Source organism: Rhipicephalus sanguineus, chromosome 3 (assembly GCF_013339695.2).
Source record: "Rhipicephalus sanguineus isolate Rsan-2018 chromosome 3, BIME_Rsan_1.4, whole genome shotgun sequence".
Lineage (NCBI taxonomy): Eukaryota > Metazoa > Arthropoda > Arachnida > Ixodida > Ixodidae > Rhipicephalus > Rhipicephalus sanguineus.
In genome coordinates, this window is record NC_051178.1 from 68,153,944 (window position 1) to 68,175,179 (window position 21,236).

The 21,236-nt window shown below is 44.8% G+C and overlaps 1 protein-coding gene across 1 annotated transcript; it reads left to right on the forward strand.

Annotated features, from left to right (window-relative positions):
• Nucleotides 1–12,626: 12,626 nt before the first annotated feature.
• On the forward strand, nt 12,627–20,905 carry LOC119384964 (uncharacterized). The gene is made up of 5 exons (XM_037652564.2): nt 12,627–12,755; nt 13,816–13,979; nt 15,033–15,115; nt 20,597–20,680; nt 20,768–20,905. The coding sequence occupies exons 1-5, from the start codon at nt 12,627–12,629 to the stop codon at nt 20,893–20,895; spliced, it is 588 nt and encodes a 195-aa protein (XP_037508492.1). The 3' UTR covers nt 20,896–20,905.
• The last annotated feature ends 331 nt before the right edge of the window (nt 20,906–21,236 follow it).

Below are 21,236 nucleotides of genomic sequence, written 5' to 3' on the forward strand. Positions count from 1 at the left end.
ATGAAAATCTAAATTTTGCTTTGAATGAGCGAGTATGTATCATGCCAGCGGTGGAAAACTTCATTGACGCACGTTTTTGTTTTTTTTTACCTTTACAAATACGCACCGCTTTCATCGAAGTCCCTCCCACAATTAGCCGCGAATAGCTGCATCTCTGATTATCCAGATTTGCCGATTCAGGGCCTTACAATATTCGAGCCTTTGTGCCTTTTCAAGCAAGATAAAACAAGCGGCTCTACCAAGATTTCAAAAAAGTGATGCTACGCTCTTTGCTGAAAAAGGTGACATGCTGAATATGGAAATTTTCTGTGGTATGACATATAAATTATGCTTTGTAACACTCAGACATTTTCATAACTGAAGCAATATATATGGGATCGTGCTATTTTTCTCAGAAGCACACACGCAAAATGTCGCAAACATCCTTGCATTAAATTGAATCCAAATGAAATTTTTGGGCTAGGGCATAATCAGTTGGTCCCATTATCGAAGCTGCAGCGAAACGCCAACATAATATATTCTAGCATGGTTGTTTCATAGGGCACATCGCTGGTTTTCTGTGCATAGTAAGTTGATCACCAGAGAGGGCAGTGACATCCCCAGCTAACCGCCTATACATTAGTTCTGCGACGCCCGCCTTCAGACAATGTCAGCTATTTGCGAGTTTAGTGGTTTTCGCTCAGGCGCACACATAGCGCTGCTTTCGGATTCTGGAAACCGGTGTCTCGCATAGACGAGGCGCTCTGAATTCCTCCTCGCTAATGGATTTGTCATGTTTTTACGCTTCCAGCTGCGCGTACATTTATGCTTTTCAGCGACGACTTGATTTTAGCAAAGAGCGGCTGTAAATTGGTGTTCCTCCGCTTCTCTGAGGGGTTGTCAGGCTAAATTAGCGTGTAGCCGCAGCGAAATACCGGCCTGGCGCGCCGGTGGAACTTTCTAGCATATTGCGAAACGCAGTGCCACCACCGCTTCTGTTCGTTTTTCTATGAAACGTTCCCTTCGCATTTTGGAAGAACATATTATAAAGATTTAAACAAACACAGGCTGTCGAGTGCATGTAATTTTGTTTGGCCGTTAATGGACCAGGGAATGTGTGATGCTACAATAGGATTCTTGTGCCTAATAGAATTTGTGGTGCACAATGGCATGCGCGGTAAGTTATTCTTCTACAAAAAAGAGAGCTATTTTCAATTCGCGCCAAAGATTTAACAATAGCTGAGGTATTCTTCAATTATGTGTCGAGCGGTACAGGCAGCTCCAAATATTGCGAGCACCTTGACAAAAGGAACAGAACACACAAGCCTCTTGTGTAGTAAAAGTGTCCAATGGGAATGTCCTTGTCAACAGTGACATGTTTCTTTTGTTGGCCCAGTGTACCCGTAAGTATTGATTCGCCTGAAACCTTGCTAGACGCAAGTGTGAAAGTATGCGATCTTATAACAGTCTTCGATTATCGACTATTATACCCTCTCTTTTTTGTCGCTCTGCTACGAAATATAATCATTCATACTCACTATGAAGTATTGCAAACAGTCGGATGGTTAAAACGGTATCAACGCAGCTATTAGATGCGAAGTATCTTAAGGCGGAGCTCAATCCGGTGGTGGTGTGCGGCGTGACCACCCTTACTGCGCATGCGCATACCCTCTCCACACACCTCCTCTCCACCCCCCCTCACCATTCCCCCTGTCCTCTACCCCTCTCCCCTTTCCCCTCTCCACTTCCCATCTCCCATACCCTCTCCACATCCCCTATTCCTCCCCCTTTCCACTCTTCCTCTGAAACGCGGGATAAACATGGCGAAATCCTCTCCTGCGCAACGCCGCGATGAGCCAACACCACCTAGAGCTCGAGCGCATGAGCGTCCCCTCCCCTTCTCTCTCCTCTCCTACGCTGGCCCCCTTTCGCCCGCCTGTCGACCGCGTTCCCCGCTCGCCCTGTGAGAATTAACCGCCAGGCTAGATGGAAGATACGACGCGCGTAGCGTCGCTCTTCGCGTTCCACGACGGGAGCTCAGTAGCATGCCCAACGAACGCCAACGGAACGCGATCTTGCAAGTGCTCCGGCTTCGCATCGCCTCATGGTCCCCTTTAGCGGGAGATGGTGTAATTTTTGTTATAACAAATTTGCGTTAAGTGATTAATTAGATAGTGAGGCACACAATAATCAATGGCACATCTTCAATCGACTGAACAAAAATTAAAATGATAAAGAAAGCAAGCATAACTTGGCAATCCTTCCAGTCGACGATGATTTTCTGGACTGCAGCACGAACTTCTTCAATGATCTATCCAAAAGTCGAAGCTCGAAACGAAAGGAAAACATCAACTGGTAGATCCAGGCCCTATTTTGTGAAACACGATTGTGAAGATGCCTCTTCTTGGTGTAATAAAATGGCAGCTAAGTAGAACTAAACGACGCATGTTACCTTCTCTCTACAGCAAAGCAAACATTGGAATTCGCACTAGGCATATCGGGTAAACCGGACTGCCGTATTTAGGCGAGGGATACTTCGAAGTGTAAGCAATGTCGAATGTCAAGGGGTGTTATTAGGCAAGGGTTGCGTAACGCTTACTTACCAGCTTGTGCACTCGGAATCTAACTGCACCGAAATAATTAGTCAGTGTAGCCACAGACGCTACAAGGACGTTAAAAGATGGCCCCGCCTGTAAATCAGCAATCTGTAAAAAATACTGCTGTAGGCACGTACGCTAGTCGAATACATTGCAAATGGTCAGCGACTATGGAGCAGAATATTTCCTTATTGAGATGAGAGTTCCTTGACGTCCGAAAATGATGATACAGATATAGATTCAAGTTATGTGACAATAGAAGCTGTGCTATCTGAGGCAATCTGCGTAGGAAAAGAATTACTGCCATAAATTTTCCGAAATAAATGTACAAAATGGTGCAATAATAACGGAAATAGCCAATGAAGTTCGGGATGGAAATTTGCAACGACTCATTTTTTCTTGGTGTGGTCACGCGTCAGCTGCAATAACATTTCTTGGAAGTGCCGTTATCTCCAAAAGTCCATTAGGAGTGCGCGGTAGCAATCATGCCCATTTGCCGAGTTCGTTTTCCTTTTTCTTTTCACACAGGCGACCCTTATAAACTTTCCGCTTCACTGTCTTCAGCTATCGAGGCCCTGCCATAAGAATAGGTATGGCAAATAAAGCCATATTGTTCAGCACTTCAAGCACTCATCTCATTGCAACTGCAATTCCACTTCGAATTTGACTCATTTTCTTCTTACGACTTGCTCAAAGGACAACAAAATGGCCTAATTAGGTGTTTACTTAAAATGCCAATGCGTTTTATATGGATCAAATAATTTCAATTAAAATAGGAATAACAGCAGTGATGGTACCTTGTCGTAAATTCTGCCGTTGTCGCTTTTGTCATGATAATAGGTGTGTGTTCTAATGAAACTCAGATTCAGTTACCACTTTTACATTGTGTGAACAGCAGTTTGCGTTCTTATATATCGCTTATACTTTAATAGAAAACGGTTAAGAGTGAAACGAGTGTTACGCATTAAACATTTTTCTGAACACCTTTTCTGAGCATTGTGTACGTACAGTATCTGTAGACAATGAATTTACTTCTGACATATTAATAATCAGAACACGGCGCGAATGGTGTTTGTATTTGGAACGACGCAACAAGGCAGACGAAAAGACGAGTGATGACACGAGCACAAGCGCCGTCTTCGTGTTTTAGTCTGCCTTGTTGCGCCGTTCTAAGTTCATGCATACGTACCAAGTAGCCCATTTGTCAGTGCTACTCAACGTAAATGGTGTTATTCGCCCAAAATATGGAGATATCAGTAAATGAACCGCAGATAAACGAAGTGAATTGATTAATCCTACCGATATAACGACAGTGGCCAGGAAATAGCGGCAACTATGGGACCGGCGATGAATTTTTTCTGCTTCATCGTGCAGATTTCGTCTCTCGTTTACACATGGCCATGCGCTGCTTCTGCGGCGTCAACGAACGGGTCAACGTCAGCGATCACCCTAATCACTGTCCCCGCTGCTCAACCCGATGCCCGTCATACAACCGTTTGGATGGCACCTCCTCCACCTTTTGGACCAGCCGGTTCCTTCATCGACGTCAGCACATCCTGCTGATTTAAACGTCCGCCCGTCGTCGGCGCCTTTCAGTGGCCAGGAAAGAGCGGCTGCTATGGGACCGCTGGTGAATTTTTTCGGCTTCATTGTGCAGGCTGGTAACCGCCCGTCTTTGTACTCAAAGCGCTCCAGTGATATATGTCTGCTGCTCTTCCCTGGCCCAAGTGTTATCCATGACAATGTTTCTGAGTGCTTTCACGTCCCTAAGTTACTTTAGTGCGGGGATACTGAATTAAACCCAGGACCGGACGCTAAGGTACTGAGAGCTATTGCTAGCCTTTCGGCTAATGTATACTTTCGTCATGCGGAACTTCTTGCCATACTTAACCATGTTCAAACCAATCAATCTTTATTAGAACATAAAGTAACCGATCTTTCTAGCAGGCTAGCGACAGCTGAGACATTGGTAGAATCACATATATCGGGTCACCATAATCCTGATCTTCCGCAAGCATTAAATACAGCTATAAGAAGCCAAACGGCTGCTCTTTCTTTCATTCCCGACTTGACGAATTGGAAGATCGGTCTCGTAGCGACAATTTGATATTTTTTTGGTATTGCTGACAATGTTTCTGAAGGTTGGGCGTAGAGTGAAAAAATAATCGCTGACCTTCATCTCACAAACTGGACCTGAACCTATCAAACGAAGCAATACAGCGTGCGCATAGGCTTGGTGCCTATGTTCCCAATACGTGCCGGCCTATTATTGTTAAATTTCATCCGTCAAAAATAAAGGATAACTTTTCTTCTCAGAGGAAGAAGTTTCAATCCTCTAAGGTGTCACTTGTGACGACTTCTCGAGGGCGACACGACAATGCCGAAAAAAGTTACATGAGTTTAGTGAAAACTCTGGACAGCCGTACTCACTACGCGTAAACAATTTGTATACTATGAAAACTGCCTGTGTGTATTGCCATGTTACCTGCCGTTTGTGCTAACTTGAGACTTGCGAGGCGCGCAACAACAGTAACATTGGTAACGCTTCCCCCATCTCTCTTCCAGCTGCTGCCAGTTCACGCGCCCCAGCAACATAGCTAGCACAAACGCAATCTGCCATTCAGGTATCCCTGCTATTTCAATGTACAGTCGCGGCCACTGTTAGAGGGAACACGGAGCGGGTGACCGCGCTCCGCGGAGCGCCACGACGGGCGCCTTGCGAACTATTGCGGCGCAAGCGCAATGAGCGCCACAGGCCGAGTGAGCTGCGCGTCGTCTGCTGCGGTGCCTCCCACTTCGCCTCGAGCGGCGAAACCTAGATTGCGCGCGTGCTTTAGAATACACAAACCCTGCAGCAATGGCGCGTCAATAGATACTATTTTAAATCCGTTATGAAAGCGCGCAGGCATGCTGTACGCCTAAAATATTAACTGCGCCTTTTACTTCTAAAAGTTCCCTTTGATCACAGAGGGTGGGTTTCAGAATTGGCATGCTAAGGAAGTAAAAAAGTCACACGACAAACAAGAGATATTAATAAATCTGTGCTTCACATTTATTACATATACGATGAAGCCAAGACCACGGCTGCAAATGAAGCTTAGATGATGGTCTCCTTCCTTTCGGAGACAATCGAGGCAGCAGGGTGCAATGTCCGAACCAATGACGAAGGCGAATTTTAGTACCTGGTTGCATCTCCCCCGGAGGCAATCGCGGCAGCCATCGTACGTGGCAGGGAACTGTATAACGAATTCACAAGGGTGGCATCCAGCTTAAGGCGTTCCCATTCAGCGTGGACTCCTCTCCAAAGGCTGTCCCTTGACATTCCACGGAGGGGCTTGGATGCGAGTGCCGCTTTCATTTGGCCCCAAATATTTTCAATAATATTGAAGTCTGGTGACTGGGGCGGCCACTCTAAAACGGCGATGTTGAACTGGCGTAGTAAGACTTCAACTTTCTTCGAAGTGTGCACAGGCGAACGGTCGTGTTGGAATACAGGACCAGCCCCGGAGAAGTGCACCTTTGCAAGTTCGCGATGGGCCACTGTGGTAAAAATTTCGCAGTACTTGTTCGCTGTGAACTTGCCGTCGATTCTCACAAGAAGTCCGATACCGTCTTTTGTGATCATGCCCCAGACACTTACAGTTGACCTTCCGCTTTTCGAGACTCTTTGTGAGAACTTTGGCTGGTACCTGCATCAAGGAAAAAAAGAAAAGAACATTTGGGTGTCTAGACTACCGATTGTGAACGCATAAAATAAGGAAACGTACAGATAGCTGAAGCCGTTACGAAACTTGCTTCAAGCTATGTTTAAACGCGCAGTGTTTGAAATGCCTTTACGATGAACCGCAGTCTCATAAGTCGTCATTGCGTTCTTCTAAACGATTTCGGTGCACTTTAATGATTTCTAGGTGGTCAAAATTATTCCGGAGCCCCCCCCCCCCCCCCTTCGACGCGTCGCATCGCTTGTGTAGCGTCGGCCGTTAAACCTCATAATCAATAATCGTCATGAAATACGAAAGCATCCGGGAGTCTCGAGATGTATGCATGCAAACGGAATGACGCACCCATTCAAACGTATTCACAGTACAAAATTGGAAGCCCATGCTGGAAGCCCATTTCTTTCTTACAAAAAGCACGTTTGCAAAAACACATTCTCATGTAGCTTACCGGGTGTTGTCAGGGCGCCAAATACGGGCTTGCTGATCGCACGATGTAGTGAACGTGCACTCGTCTGTGAAGACGACTTGCTTCCACTCCTCAGTTGAACGTTGCGCATGCTGTCGAGAAAACTGCAGCCGTTTTTCTTTGTTCTGAGCGCGAAGAAGCGGCTTTTGGGCTGCAATCCTCAACTACGGGTATTGCTCGCTGCTGAACTGATGCGACGCCAGTACACGCATTTTCGGTGAGCAGACACTACAAAAATGTACGTGAGAATGAGAAGCTTTCATACGCAGTTACCAAGGCTAAGTGCATAATAAAGGATGCTTGACGCAACACATAATACCATAGAATGTTAAATAACAGCTCTCTTCAGTTTCGCACGTATGACGTAAGCTACGACATAAAAATAAAACATGCGAGTTGAAGTTAGAGGAATTTAGGTTAACCACTATAAATTGCTTTACCTTTCGCTCATCATCCAGGGCAACACATCACTGCAAAGTTTGTCGTCTTTACAGCTCACGAAGGTTCATCACAGCTCTAGTTTCCTACTTCCTGCCATAACGTCGCGATATACGATAAGGTACTGTTTATGCAGCAAAATTTGCGTCGGCGGCTCGCGTTTCAAAGCGATAATGGAGTGTCTTGGAAGAAAAATGCGCGATGTGCGGTGTCCATTACACCGTGGATAGTTCTATAGGAAAGGACGATCTGGGTTTACTTGGGAGATAAATGGTGAAGCGTAGAATTCTACTAATGGACACGCGTAAACACCAGGAACTTTGCAAATATGCCTGAAAATGACAGAGTGTTTGGAAGGGTCACCGTATAAAAAAAATGGGGTAAATGGGAGGAGTACCGAATTGCAGCAAAAACATGGCTGCAAGTCCCACAAAAAATAGCGCACCACAACACACATACACACATACACACACACATACACACACGAACAGGTGCACAGTATAAACTTATTCTTTTGGTGTTTTTTATACCTTACAGATTATTCCCTTTTATATCGCTTTTATCAATGCATATTAAGTCGCTGAGGTGAGTTAATATCAGTGGGAGATTTATTGTTTTGGCATGTAATGCTAACATTTGAACAGCAGCAGAGGTAGAAAGGTTCCTGGAAGAGAGGCTGAATGAGAAAGTTCGCGGTATAAGGGAATAATTGGAAGAGCACGCCAATGACAGCGATGGAGACGCAGCGTCGATTCTTAGAAGCAAAATCCGCACAAGACAAACAGTATTGGAGGTAATGTTCGCATGACAGCGCAGACGTGGTGTTGCGGAAAGAGCACTAAGCTTTTGGAAAAGGCATCGTGAAGGAAGTTCTACATAAAGTTCCGCACAACACCGAGACGCCAGCTGTACGAGAATTTCGTTCACATATAAAGTGCCCATAGAACTCAGCGAGCTAAGGGCGTCACAACAGTGACTTACGACAAATAGCTTCCTTTCTTGATTTTGGACATACTGCCATAGCGGAGAGAGCTAAAAGTCCACGACGTAACCCCACTAGAGGCTTGTTGCTCGTATGAACCTGGAAGGAAAGTCTTCCTTTTTTTTCGTAGCAAGGCATGCTTGCTGGGGCATCAGAGAGCTTGCTGATGACTTTGCTTACGTTATGCGTGGACAGCTTGTGTTGCAAGATGATGAAAGAGCATTTGTGTGTTTGTGTATAAGGTGAAGGGGTGTGTGAGAGGGGCAGAATGAGCACCCCGGACACCCTCCTCCGTCCATGCCTATGGTAAGAGCCATTGAGATCGTTCAGTCGAGCGGAGCCCGACCAGCAGCGCTCCGATAATTAATTCCACGATGCATCAGAGCCCGTTATAGATGGTGTCGCGTGCAAGTGGCGCTGGGTCCTGGTTGTCTAATGCGCCAGCAGTATACTACAGTCGTGTCGGCAGATACCGCGGCTGCGGTGAGTGACGCCACGTGCCGGTGCATTAGAAGCATCCGCGAACACGTTCAAAGAAAGAAACCACAGAAAACGGCCAAGGCCGTAGCGCCCGGCTTTGGAAACTGTTGGGTGGAGTCGTGGCCCCTGCCAACCCACCTGTTGTGCATCTCCACGCATGCTTGTGGGAACGAAAGGATATAAAAGCACACGAAGCCTGCGCTAACTACCGGCAATTCCGCGTACTCTGAAGGATTCGAAAAACTTTGGCGGCAGGAGATTCGTGGTGCAACAGAGTCCAACAGTGAAGTCACTATATATAATTAAAACACAGCGTGTTAAATGCCCGCTTGGTATGTCAGCCCCAATAATTGCCGTAGCTGCCTGGGTAGGAGTTCTGCCAGGTTCATCATTTTATTTTTCGTGCTACGCCATTCAATTTGATTTCACATATCCAGCTCGGCTATCGGGCTTCATGTGACGACATAGAACACGCGCACCGAAACGTAGTGGCCAGTGGCAGGAAGTGAAGAAGCGCTGTGCTGGCAATGCTTATGTTGTGCGCAATTTTTGTACGGCAACAGAGTAAATTTCACGCGTGATGGTAAAATAACTTTTTGCTGTGCTTATGGCGTTATTGGGCGATTTTACTTGTCCAAAATTGCGAAATAATATGCAAGAGCCCTCATATCCTTTTCTTATTACAGTCTGTTCAGCGTAATACCGCTTCTTCAGTATGTTATTTTTATAATTATTGTGACAGCCAACGCTCTTACAGAACTAAGATTCATTTAATTGCAGTTGATGATGCTCATATTTTATGTATAATTTTTCATGTAAGGTTTGTTGGGCCACTTTCAGGCTACTGTCGTACCGCGATATGTCGGTCCAATTTTTTTAATCTAGAAAGTAGGGTTGATTTGACTTGATATCATAAGTGTGGGTGGTCTGCCAGCAACACCGTGGAGCTACGCGATTATTTTGTTCAGTATCTACGCGTATTTACGCGTATATACGCAACAAAACTGAACAAAAGAACAAAACAAAACGAAACAGTGTGCAAGAAATTCCAACACGCGCAAATGCCTATATCTGCGCGTTTCTTTCGTTGTGTGTGTGTGTGTGTGTGTGTGGTGTGTGTTTGTGTGTGGTGTGTGTGTGTGTGTGTGTGTGTGTGGTGTGTGTGTGTGTGTGTGTGTGTGTGTGTGCGTGTGTGTGTGTGTGTGTGTGTGTGCGCGTGCGTGCGTGCGTGCCTGCGTGCGTGCGTGCGTGCGTGCGTGCGTGCGTGCGTGCGTGCGTGCGTGCGTGCGTGCTCGCCTTGCATCGAGGTGTAGCCGGCACCAATAAAGACGCGTATAACTCCTTGATATTGCTTGAATGAAAAAAACGATACTGCATTTTTTTTCGCCATAAGCACGACGTGTTTGTTTCTCTTTGCAAAATAGGACCTTTTCGCCGTACACGACGCCCACATTTTTCTTTTGTGGTGACATAAATTACGGAACTGCGCCCTCAATGAATTCGAAAATACTTCATTGCACAATACTAAACCTGTATTGCTTCCTCCTCTTTACGTATGATATTGCTGTTTCAGAGCACGTAGCCATCAAAAGGGGCTTATGTATGCAGAAATGTACCATCTTTATTTCGCTCTGTACCAGGCGTTCTGATCAACTGACGATTGCCTCATCGCTTGCGGCTACCGGTTCTTCTGGCTCAAGGAACTAGCTCTTAGAATCATTTCCGGGAACAAGTTCTTGTCCTTTCTTGTTTTTTTTTCGGTATCGTACCTGAGCAGATTCGCCACGTATTTCCGCAGTGTAGGAAGCCTTTGAATATCTCTAGCAGACGTCTTGCTAGTAGGTTCGTTGCTTGGATCTGCACCCCTTGGTGAGTGCTGGCCTCGTTTCTTTATTTTTACTAATAGCAAGCGTTCTCTACCACGATGCTGTTGTATCAGTTTTACTATTGTCCTATAATATATCGACGCCCAATGATCGCAGCGAGTCTCGTCTCACTCGCACACTTTAAGTGTTCCTGGGGCTGTGAAAAAGTTTCTGCCGAGCGCTTGTGCTTCGCATAATGTGGGATTCCAGCACACTGTTCTTTTTTTTTTCTTTTAGTGTATCGGGACATAATAAAGCAAATGTAGGTGAGGGACCATTGGACTCCAATTAAACTCATCACATAAAAAATACAAAAATATCGAGGGTCATGTGAGAAGAAACGTCGGGCATTATGGTATTCTTTTTTTTTTTCGTATACATGCTAACCTCTTCTAGGATTTAGTAAAGTATAAACCTTTTGTTGAGGACAGCGTGGGTCGTAATATCGTATTGCTCAATTCACCGGCGTTTTTATATCCGTTAGGCCTTTATCCAAATAGGATAAACACGTGTAGGCCGCGAGCAGCCCTTGTTACTAGTAGCACGCAGTGCATTACATTGAGTAGTACGCCAGATTTGAAATAAGCGTGCAATAAAAGGATACATTTGCAGCAACAATTTACCTTTGTCCGCTTTGTTGTAACCAATGAGTTCCGACGTTGTCGTAATAACCTATAGCTTAAGCGAGCAGCATTATTTTAGCTGTAGGAAATTCCATGCACAACCTCATATAGCTAGGACATCCTTAATTGTGAACACAGGTCGGCAAAAAAATTGCAGCTCACTCAGACTCACTCAAGAAATATATTTTGTTTTGAGGGCTCACTGGGACTCAGAATCACCAAAATTTGCCTCAACCGGACTCACTCGGACTCAGACTCATATGTTTTTGTCAACCGGACTCACTCAAACTCACTAACATGTTACTCAGTCAGACTCAACGAGACTCAGACTCACGGGTTCACCTGCGTCTGAGTGAGCCTGAGCGAGTCGAATCATGAGTCTGTTGGCATAAAATTAGATTTTTCGATCGTGGTGTCAATCCTCCTTAGCGCCAATATCGGACATATTCGGTGCTGTACGATGCGCCTTTTCATCTTGTACCTTCAAATATGAGTTATCCGTGGTTTCAATCAAGTAAGGACATTTTTACGAATTTCACTACTCACACAAGATATTTTTATCAGGAAATTCCCATGAAAAAGCTTGCATGGGAAGGTCATGGCGCCCCTTTCCCTAACTGAGGCCTCTGACCATAAATATTGAGGTGGCGCATGAATGCTAGTGGGCTGAGATATGCGTGAATATTCTTTAGTATAAACGCAAGGCGACATAAGGCTGATAGTAATGCTGAAGACGAGTAGATAGGACGATAAGTCGGCAACAAAAGCTGGAGCTCACTTGAACTCACTCAAGAAATATATTTTGTGCTTAGGGCTCACTCGGACTCAGACTCACCCATATTTTCCTCAAGTGTCCTCACTCGGGACTCAATCTCACCAAAATATTACTCACCCGGACTCACTCAGACTCACACAGACTCGTGGCCCGATCTGAGTCTGAGTGAGTCGACTTATGAGTGAGTTTGCCGACCTATTATTGTGAATACGCATTTCATCAACCAAATGACGCTACGAAGCATGGCCATCGCATAAAAACCTATTCCCTCGCAAGAATTTATTTCTTATCACCGAAGCTATTAAATCACGCTGTAAGTGTATGCCGCTGCTAAGCGCAAGATGATTATGAACAATCTGGAAGCGTAGACAAACCTGCATCGTAAGTTTTGTGCGTGTGTGCCATCTCGGCTTATCTGATGACGCCATATTGCACAGAATTCAGTGGAGAGTTCTTTGCTTGATGCCTTTGAAAATTCTCGCACAGCATTGGTTCTTATCATGTTACAGTGTCATATCATATAGGAGTTTTCTGCTTTGAGGCATGATGCATGTATACAACGCAGCTTGCGTCTATTTCTGTTCTCGCTCCACTACGGTGCGAAAGTCTCCGCCTTTGCTCACCATGTTCATTCGGACTCATGATCACTGCCTCCATTTTTTTTTGTTTTGTTTTAAGGGCTGCCGCGAAACACACAGTGGAATGAAGGCTCCCACAGGAAGAAGCGGCCAAGTTCTGCTATTCGCTCTGCTGCTCTCGGCGGCTTTTTCCCTCAGCCTGTCACAAATTGAGCGGAAGCCAGAATATGCAGAACATCAAGACGCCTGGAAGGTAAGCCAACTAGGCTTGGCATTTTAGGCGATTAGGCATTTTAAGCCAAGTAGGCATGGCAATATTAGGCATGCTAAGATTGCTCCAAGGATTAGATGCGAGCATCTCGTTCTGAGGGACGTGTATTACCGAAGACGGCCTGTCACCAGCAAATGCCCGTTATGAACAAGTTTATTAGTAAATTCATCTCAAAATTTTGTATGTCAGGCGTTGTTTTACAGAAATTGCAGAAAATTCCAATGTTGGAGTAAAAAACGTGAAATTTTCAATTCTTCAACTGTACAACTGCGTAATAAAACACACAAGATTCTTTATTGCACCTTCTAGTACATGTGTTCTTATCGGAGAATGACATACGGACACGTTATGCATATTACCAACTTAGAAGTAAGCCTCTTTGAAATGAACGTAAATTTTGTGATTGATTTAGCGTAAGTGTGAGGTCAATATATTACATTTGTCTCCTGGAAATATTCAAACATCTGCCGTCTAGGATCGTGCAATGTGTAACTTCATAAAGAGTTGCGGATTTTTTTTAAAACTTCGTGCGTCTGTGTTATTAAACAACCAATGTTCTTTTTTTTTTGTAAGGGGAAAATGGTTCAAATTAAATATACTGCTTTGAAGCGGCGCTAGGCGTTGCCATTCTGCGTCAAATGCAATGAGTTTTTCATATCGCTTCAGCTTCTATAACAAGTGTGGATCTCATCGTTTTACGTGCATTTCAATAGTGACATTCAATTCTAAAGTTCCTTTTGGTGGGCAGCTTGCTTTTCTTTTTCTCCTACTATTTTGGGACTGCAGTGATTCTTCTCTAATAAGGAAGTGATGCCGAGGAGGAGGAGGAATAAACGTTTATTGCTCGAAACGGTGCCGCGGTGCTAGTCCCGCGTCTACCCTTGGTGGGAGGTCTCCTCATACCAGGGACCCTCTGCCGAGTTTACAAAATTTTCAGTTCGAGAGCGCTCTTTTCCATTGGCCAGCTGGCGTCCTTAATGACATGTCCAGCGTAAGATGTTTTTGTGAATACGGGCCCTGTTAATTATTTTCTATTTCGCAGGCACTTAAAGTACCGGGAAAGTACTATCTCTACATGAGGTCATACGAGTACGAGCCATATTACAAGGAAAAGAAATGCGTTTACAATGAACTCATTTCCGTGAACGAAGAGGAACAGTACACGGTAAACGCCGTTGGAGACATCGATCCGTTTACTCTGGCAAAGTAAGAGCTACAATGAAGTATTTTCTTTTGTGCTTAGATCTTTCTTGTAGGTTTTCGATACAGCTTTAGGTTTCCAAGAATAGCGCGCGTTGGACGTAGGATATCGCGTACAGAATGATTACGTAGGCTGCACGTACTCGTACTCGAGCCAAATTGTACCATTTCAATCTTTCAACTCTTGTCTCCTTTTCTCGTCCAGCAATTTGGGCGAGCTGCCTGTCCACTTAAATGCTGATTAGAAAGAATAGGCGAAAATTAAAAGATGGGAGGTAGGCCATGCCGCAATATCGATTGGCTACCCTGATCTGGGGGAGGATTAAGAAGGACGGTAAAAGATAAATGAAGAGAAAGAGTAAAACATCATCTGGGGAGTGAGGTGCTATTACACGAGATTTAAAACAGCTGAAATATGGAGTCGTTCGAGAAGGAAGTCCTTAAAATAAGTGAGCTACCATCGGAGCTGACAAAGGGCGAAGTGGTCTTTGGATCATCTCTGCCCAAAATCGAGGCACATCGCTTATTGATTTGTAGCTGAAGGAAGAGATGACTACTTTCAATGTATCGGATACAATGCACACAGTGGCAACTACATTAAGTGGATGCTGATGTGTCTAATAAATGACGCGAGCATTCATCTGCATGTGCTTGCGGTTCGAACTAAATTATTCACAGTGTTTCTCCCAACGTTTTAATAGGCTATAAAGAACTGCTTGTCTAGAGCCGTAGCAATCGCAATATAAGTATCGTGGATCCACGATATAAGTATCGTGAGCGGAGCCATGAAGGACCAATAAATTTTCATTTCTCCGCATTCCATTGAAAATTCCTCTATAATTGTTCCTCTAAGTTTCCCTACAATGTCGCCACTGTATCAGTATTGCAACATGTACCTTACATACGATTCTTTATTGAACGTTGCTACTTAAGGGACCACCGCTCATGCTAGCGGTTAGCGCAATGGAAACATGGCCGCTGCGAATATAGGTGAATGTTCGTTACCTGGACGATGTTTCGTGAACATCTTGATGTCTGGGATCCTTCCTGGTTTCGCAGGAGTAACAGAACAGCGTACGCATGGGTTCGAGCGACTGAGGGATATCCTGTTCCTGACGTCATCCAGACTTCGACTTCACCATGTAAGCGATAGTACACAAACCTTCCTTTGAACATTTGGGCCACTTGTATTAAGATAAACATTACGCCATAATCACCAGGCAGCGCTGCGGACACTATGACGGAAGTCTTTTCTTCTTATACCCAGATAAGTGTCATGGCGATTTGGTATCGTCATGCTGAAGTGTTTTGACAGTGCTATTTAAAGTTCATTATGGCGCCAAGACGCTGCGAGCCAAAATCTGCTCCAATCTAGCGGCACTGCCTACAAATGAAGTGTGACTGTTTCAAATCCTATTAATGTATCAAATGTTCAAGTACGCCTCTTCCAAAAAAGACAATTTTGGGAGATTATCTGCAATATTGTATGTAAACAGTTGGCCCAGACAAGCGATTTTGCCATGCAGCTGAAGGGACCTCAACGCACCTGCAGAGGTGGTGCTGCCTAGTGTCACTGTACATGGCTGCCCTAATTTGCCATTCGGTTCCACTGTTTTGTCGCAGAGGTGCTCTTGACATGGTCACGAGTAACGGTCAGGATGGTGGTGTAGTCTGCAGCGCATATTCTTGTCCTTCGAGGTAGTTGAGCGAACTCTATGCCTCACATCAAATTAAAGCTCCTGTTTTTTTTTTACGCCGACGAACCAATTCAAATACTGCAAATACAATGCACTTAGTGCATATATGGCGGCGAAAAGTTACTTCGTCTGTGATCCTTTTCAATTTCTAGGCTAAACGTCGACTAAGATAATAAATTGAGATTCTTCGTTTTATTGCACGCATGTGCGCATGTCATTCAGCAGCTGAATTGTTGGTTTGGTTTATTTAAGAAACACAAAAACCACTCGCGTTTCCAGCACTCTTTAGCAGTGGCGTTTACTGCATTCTCTATGAAAGCTCCATCTAATCTAGCTGTGGGCCGTGAGGAAACACGAGCACCCATCCGGTGCTTTGCGTCGCTGTGCGAATAATGCGGTGCAAGCCGATACTGACGATTCCAGTGCAGCTTCCGTATGCGCATCAACGTTGCACTTTTAGTGCTTGTGCAGCAAGGAGACGGGCTCTTCGATCAAAACAAAGAATCCACTCTATTCTCGTAGTTCGCAGCACTCGGGAGATCTCCCGCGTGGGAGCCAGTAATATGATCCACATGTTCCATTAAGGTTAAAACAGTTGAGCGTGCTGCGCGCCTTCGTACTGCCAGCATTGCCTGCCAGTGTATCGAACGACAGCACGTTGATAATCCAACCAGTCCCGCACGCTAAAGCACGTGTGGCCTCTCACCGGGGCAGAAGAGGAGGTGCGAAACGGAGAGCGAGTTGCGATGTAGACAACGTTTGATAGGCCTGATGATGCGGAGCCTTGGGTCCACCGGCAACAAGTTGTATTCTCCGCGGTGTACTGGGAAACCGTTTTGACTATGTTACTGCACTTGGCGATTGGCGGCGCATCGCGGCAACGTCTTGGATATGCGCTATTTTCGCCTTACTGACATTGCTTTTAAGTACATCGGGCCTATCTGTTCCTGAAATTTCCGCAATTCCGCGGGTACTCTACTTCGTTGAGTGCATCGTACAAGAAAGAGTGCGAACTCGGACCTTCACATACGCGTTGTCGCAAGGTTTGGCGAACCCATCGCCTTACTGCTTCGCGGAACTTGGAAGGCGGTGGAAGAACGCTGAAACCAATCGCCAACTCTGGCTTCTTTTTCCTTGTATAAGGCTGCCTGCTTCCCGATGGGGCAGTGTACAGCCTGTTGAGTGGATAACTATGCGTCCTCTAGAAGCACTATCTCTCCTTATCAATTGTCCTGGGCCGCAGTCTCGGTATATCGAAAGTTTGAAGGTAAAGCATACGTTTGTAGCGTTTGGCCCTAGAATAGAAAATATTTCCTTGATAGTGTTTTCTTGAACTCCATCTATATTGGAATATTGACCTAAATGCAAATGCTATATGGGAATGCTTCTTAATGGCGCGGGTTCAATAGCCGCCCACTCAGGCCGTATTTGATAGGGGCGAAACGGAAGAACACCCGTGTGCTTAGATTTATGGCGCGTTAAAGAACCCCATATGGCCGAAATTTGATTATTTGATTATGAGGCACGTTCGTAGCCCTCCGCTATACGGCGTCCCTCATAATTATATCGTGGAGTTGCTAACATACTCGCAAGAACTTATCATCGCGACGCAAGCAGTCATAGCCGCCTTTTCGCAAATCCTGCGACACATAGAGATGATATCAAGCGTCCTGGAAAGCCAAGTGAGCATGTTCGATGGCGTCATGAACGTGTTCAGTAGCACCATACGAAGCGGACGGCCCGATTGTCTGAAATGGCAAGTGCCGGGAAAGTTATATTAGAGTTATATTAGAACGTCACAGTATGATTGGCACAACCGAATGTATATCAATGTGTCAATGTATTAAACGCGCAGTGACCTCACGTTTAAGTGATATTAGCGCAGATACGCGGTTCGAGTGAACTTGTGATATATGACTTTAAAAACAAGATTTCTCAGCTGTTAGTTCGTGGCCATCTGGTCAATACACTAACTTCCAATTCCAGACGGTACGTGCTTCTGGCACCCTTATACGCATGTAGCTGGTACTCTTATATCTCTCCTGGCACGTGACGATAATCAATGAAGTGAACTTGGGAAAAGTGATCTCGAGGAGATGTCGTGGCCTCAAAAGCATTATAAATTGCCTATTACAACATTCCAAAAACGGCAGGAAGTGGAAGATGGAAGCTGCGATGAAAAAATCCGTGAAACAGGGGGTGGATGCTCGAGCCAACGTTTCGACAAGTGGACTTGTCTTCTTCAAGGCTGGAAGAAGACACGTCCACTTGTCGAAACGTTGGCTCGAGCATCCACCCCCTGTTTTACGGATTTCTATTACAACATTGTATGACCTGGGGCCGTATTGAGAGACTATCACCTTCGGAGATCGCGTTGTTTTGCGGGATGTATGAGCTCGTGTGTCCAATTATCGAAGAGACTACTTCACACCTTTCCTCAACCAGCCAATAAGCGCGCGCTCAAGCGACACATCCCAAAGTGATAGCCTCAAAATACCGCCCCTGCACTCGAAAGGCTCAGACGTTATGCGTGTGGTAGAGAGTGGTACTTTCAACACTTTGTTTGGTAGTGACATTTAGCAAACAGCGCGCTGCGGCTTCTAAAGGCTTGCGTTAGGTGCATGTAAGCGTTGTGACAGAAATGCTGGCCGAATGGTGTCCGTGACACACTCCGTGTGTGTATCGTGTGCACTCGTGTGCTTTGATGCCTTTTGTCTTTTGTTACGTTGCGCGCCAATGATCTTTGGCCCAATCGATTTGAATATTTATTGTGCGTGACTGACTAGCACTAGCAAAGCCGGGCGTTTTTACTTGCGCTAAGAGGCACCTAACGCTAACATCTTGGCGCAAGGCAAAACCATTATAGCTGGGCATAGGAGGTGAGATTTGCTTGCTAGAGATGCTGCGCAAGAGCAGACAATGGCACTATTCTTCCGCTGGCGCGCTACGCCAGCGAGCGGCCGCCTGCCCCGCGTTCTGAATTGTTTTGCGAGTGCCTGTGCATATGCTGTATCTTTTATTGGTTTCGACTATTTTACATGTATATTTGCTGTACACTCTAAGGAAAAAAGAGTATGTGCTAATCTTTTCCCTCAGTCCTGACTTGCCACATGTATGACTCTCTTCATAGACGCATGTTAACTCTCCTTAGCGTCCGACGACTCTTCAACAAAAGTTATAATAACCTCTAAAACGAGTTCACCTGTCTATTTAAAGAGAGTCGTATGCATGGCAAGTCAGAACGCACAAAATATAGCCAAAGGAGTGTTTTTAATGTAGTAGTTTATTGTCCATACGTGCCGATATATTTAATATTCAATTTTCCTTGTCTTTACATTTTCTTCTGCGGTGAAGTATTTTTCTCATATTCTGCCACCCATGTCATATGCTGTGCACCCTGAAGCACAAAATCCTGAAAAATTTTCGTGGCCCTCTCCACTCTTGGAAAGCCTAAACATGACTGTCATTTAAAAAAACAACAGAAGTTTGATGTTTATGTGTCATTAGAACCCACAGATTAAACAAACGAAGTTAACGCAATAGAAGATACGGGCCTGAGCAGAGAAACATTAATGGCGCTTCTGTGCAGAACATCGCATCCATGTTCTACCCTGGCACGAACACAATAAAGAGTGCCGCAAATCAAAGTAACCGCGTGCTCGTTGTTTATTAAAGTTCGTGTTTGCTGAAGCACTGTACCGGAAAGTGTAGACTCGGAAATCAAGGATTAAGACTGGAATTTTGAAATTACGATTACACGCAGGCATGTTATCTCGGCAATATTATTATTATTATTATTATTATTATTATTATTATTATTATTATTATTATTATTATTATTATTATATTATTATTATTATTATTATTAGAATAAGTGCCTACCTGCGCAGTATAGCAGGCAGAGTCGGCTAAACCGGGGCTACGCGGGGCAAGCGAGCGCTACTTAGTAGTTTCTGGCGCTACGTTATAATTAAAATTAGGCTAAAAAGCACAAGCAACCGAATTGTTATCTGAGGAGCAAAGGAAAACGTGTAGGTCCAAAGTTTAAATTTTCACCGAAAGTATGTTCATGTAAGCAGTGAAGATTTGGATATTATTTTACATGTGCAACATGATTGCCTCGACAGGGCATTCCGTTTTGAAGAGAAGCATACGGGCCGGTGTGATATTGCGCGTTAAGATATATTTTAGACATCGCACGGTGAGCTTTCCCGACAACAAGCAAGGCCTTTGACATCATGCACATTCGTGCGTGAGTGAACCGATATTGACTTTTTGTTTGATCCTTACCTGTCTTCACTCAATGGAGGCGAAGTTGTAGAGGTCTGTGTGCTGTGCGATGCCAGTGCACGCTAAACAACCTAAGGTGGTCGAAATTATCGGGAACACCCCACTGTGGCATCTTTCATAGTCTGAGTCGCTTTGGGACGGTACACACCATAAACCATAAATTTGTTTACTGATTTAACCTCTGTAATTATTGCATCTAAATTGATGTTTTCATCTCTCGAACAGCCGCCACAATAAGCGACACCACAAAGCACCACGAGAATGCTTTGGAAGTGTCTTCACCAGCCTCTGTTGCACTTTTGCTGTTATTTATCGTGACAATTCGTTATGTATCGGCGTTATTACGCAGTAAAATGCCTGGTGCTTCATTTCGTTGGCGCTAATATTTTCCATAGTATTTCCGTAAGAACCTATTGCTTCCACGAGTGAACGACGCATTTAGACAGGGATGGAACGAGCGGTCAATTTCAAGGAATCAGTGAAAAATCTGTCCAAATAAAAGCTCACCAAACTGTTTGTTTGCACCTACAGTGGGATTACTGCTTTCTAGTCGCAATGATTAGATATGAAAAACTTAAGAGTACCTTTCTTTCTTTTTTTTCTTTTTCTTTTCGTTTTGCTTTCTTTGTCCGCCAGCACGAGACAAATTTGTGGAGTATCCTGTCGCCTTCACTGAGTACAACAACTGCGAAATCCTGAGGGTTCCGCACAGAAATAACGGTAAGCCCCTTCAGAGAAATTGCGCGTGTCTTACTAGTAAAAACGTGCATAAAGTGGCATTTACCACAACCAACCTTTTCGTTCCAGGCTGCGAACTCTGGGCCAAAGCGGGAGAAGTACACAAGATTCAGTCACTTTGCTTTTTCGCATTCCACTTGCTTTGTGGGCCGGACAAATATATGGTATACGACGCAGATCTATGCGGAGGAGAATAAACGCGTCTTTGCGTGTGGTACTGCATTTCTTACCTCTTTTAGAATGCTCCGTTGACCGATTAATACATTCGCGGCTTACGCAAGGTACACGCGCCATAATACAGAACCATTACATGTAATATCACTGTAATTACACTACGGCACTTGCATCGTGCGGAATATGCAAAACTTAATGGGAAATTATGCGATTTTGATGCATGTTCGGCACCATAGTAAACATGTAGTCGCTTCCTTCGCATCCAACATTTCCTGGGTACACACTGCTATCAACAAAATGGTCGCTGAAACACAACTAGGGTCTCTCGTAACAGAAAGAGGGTATAAATAGCCGATCACTTCTC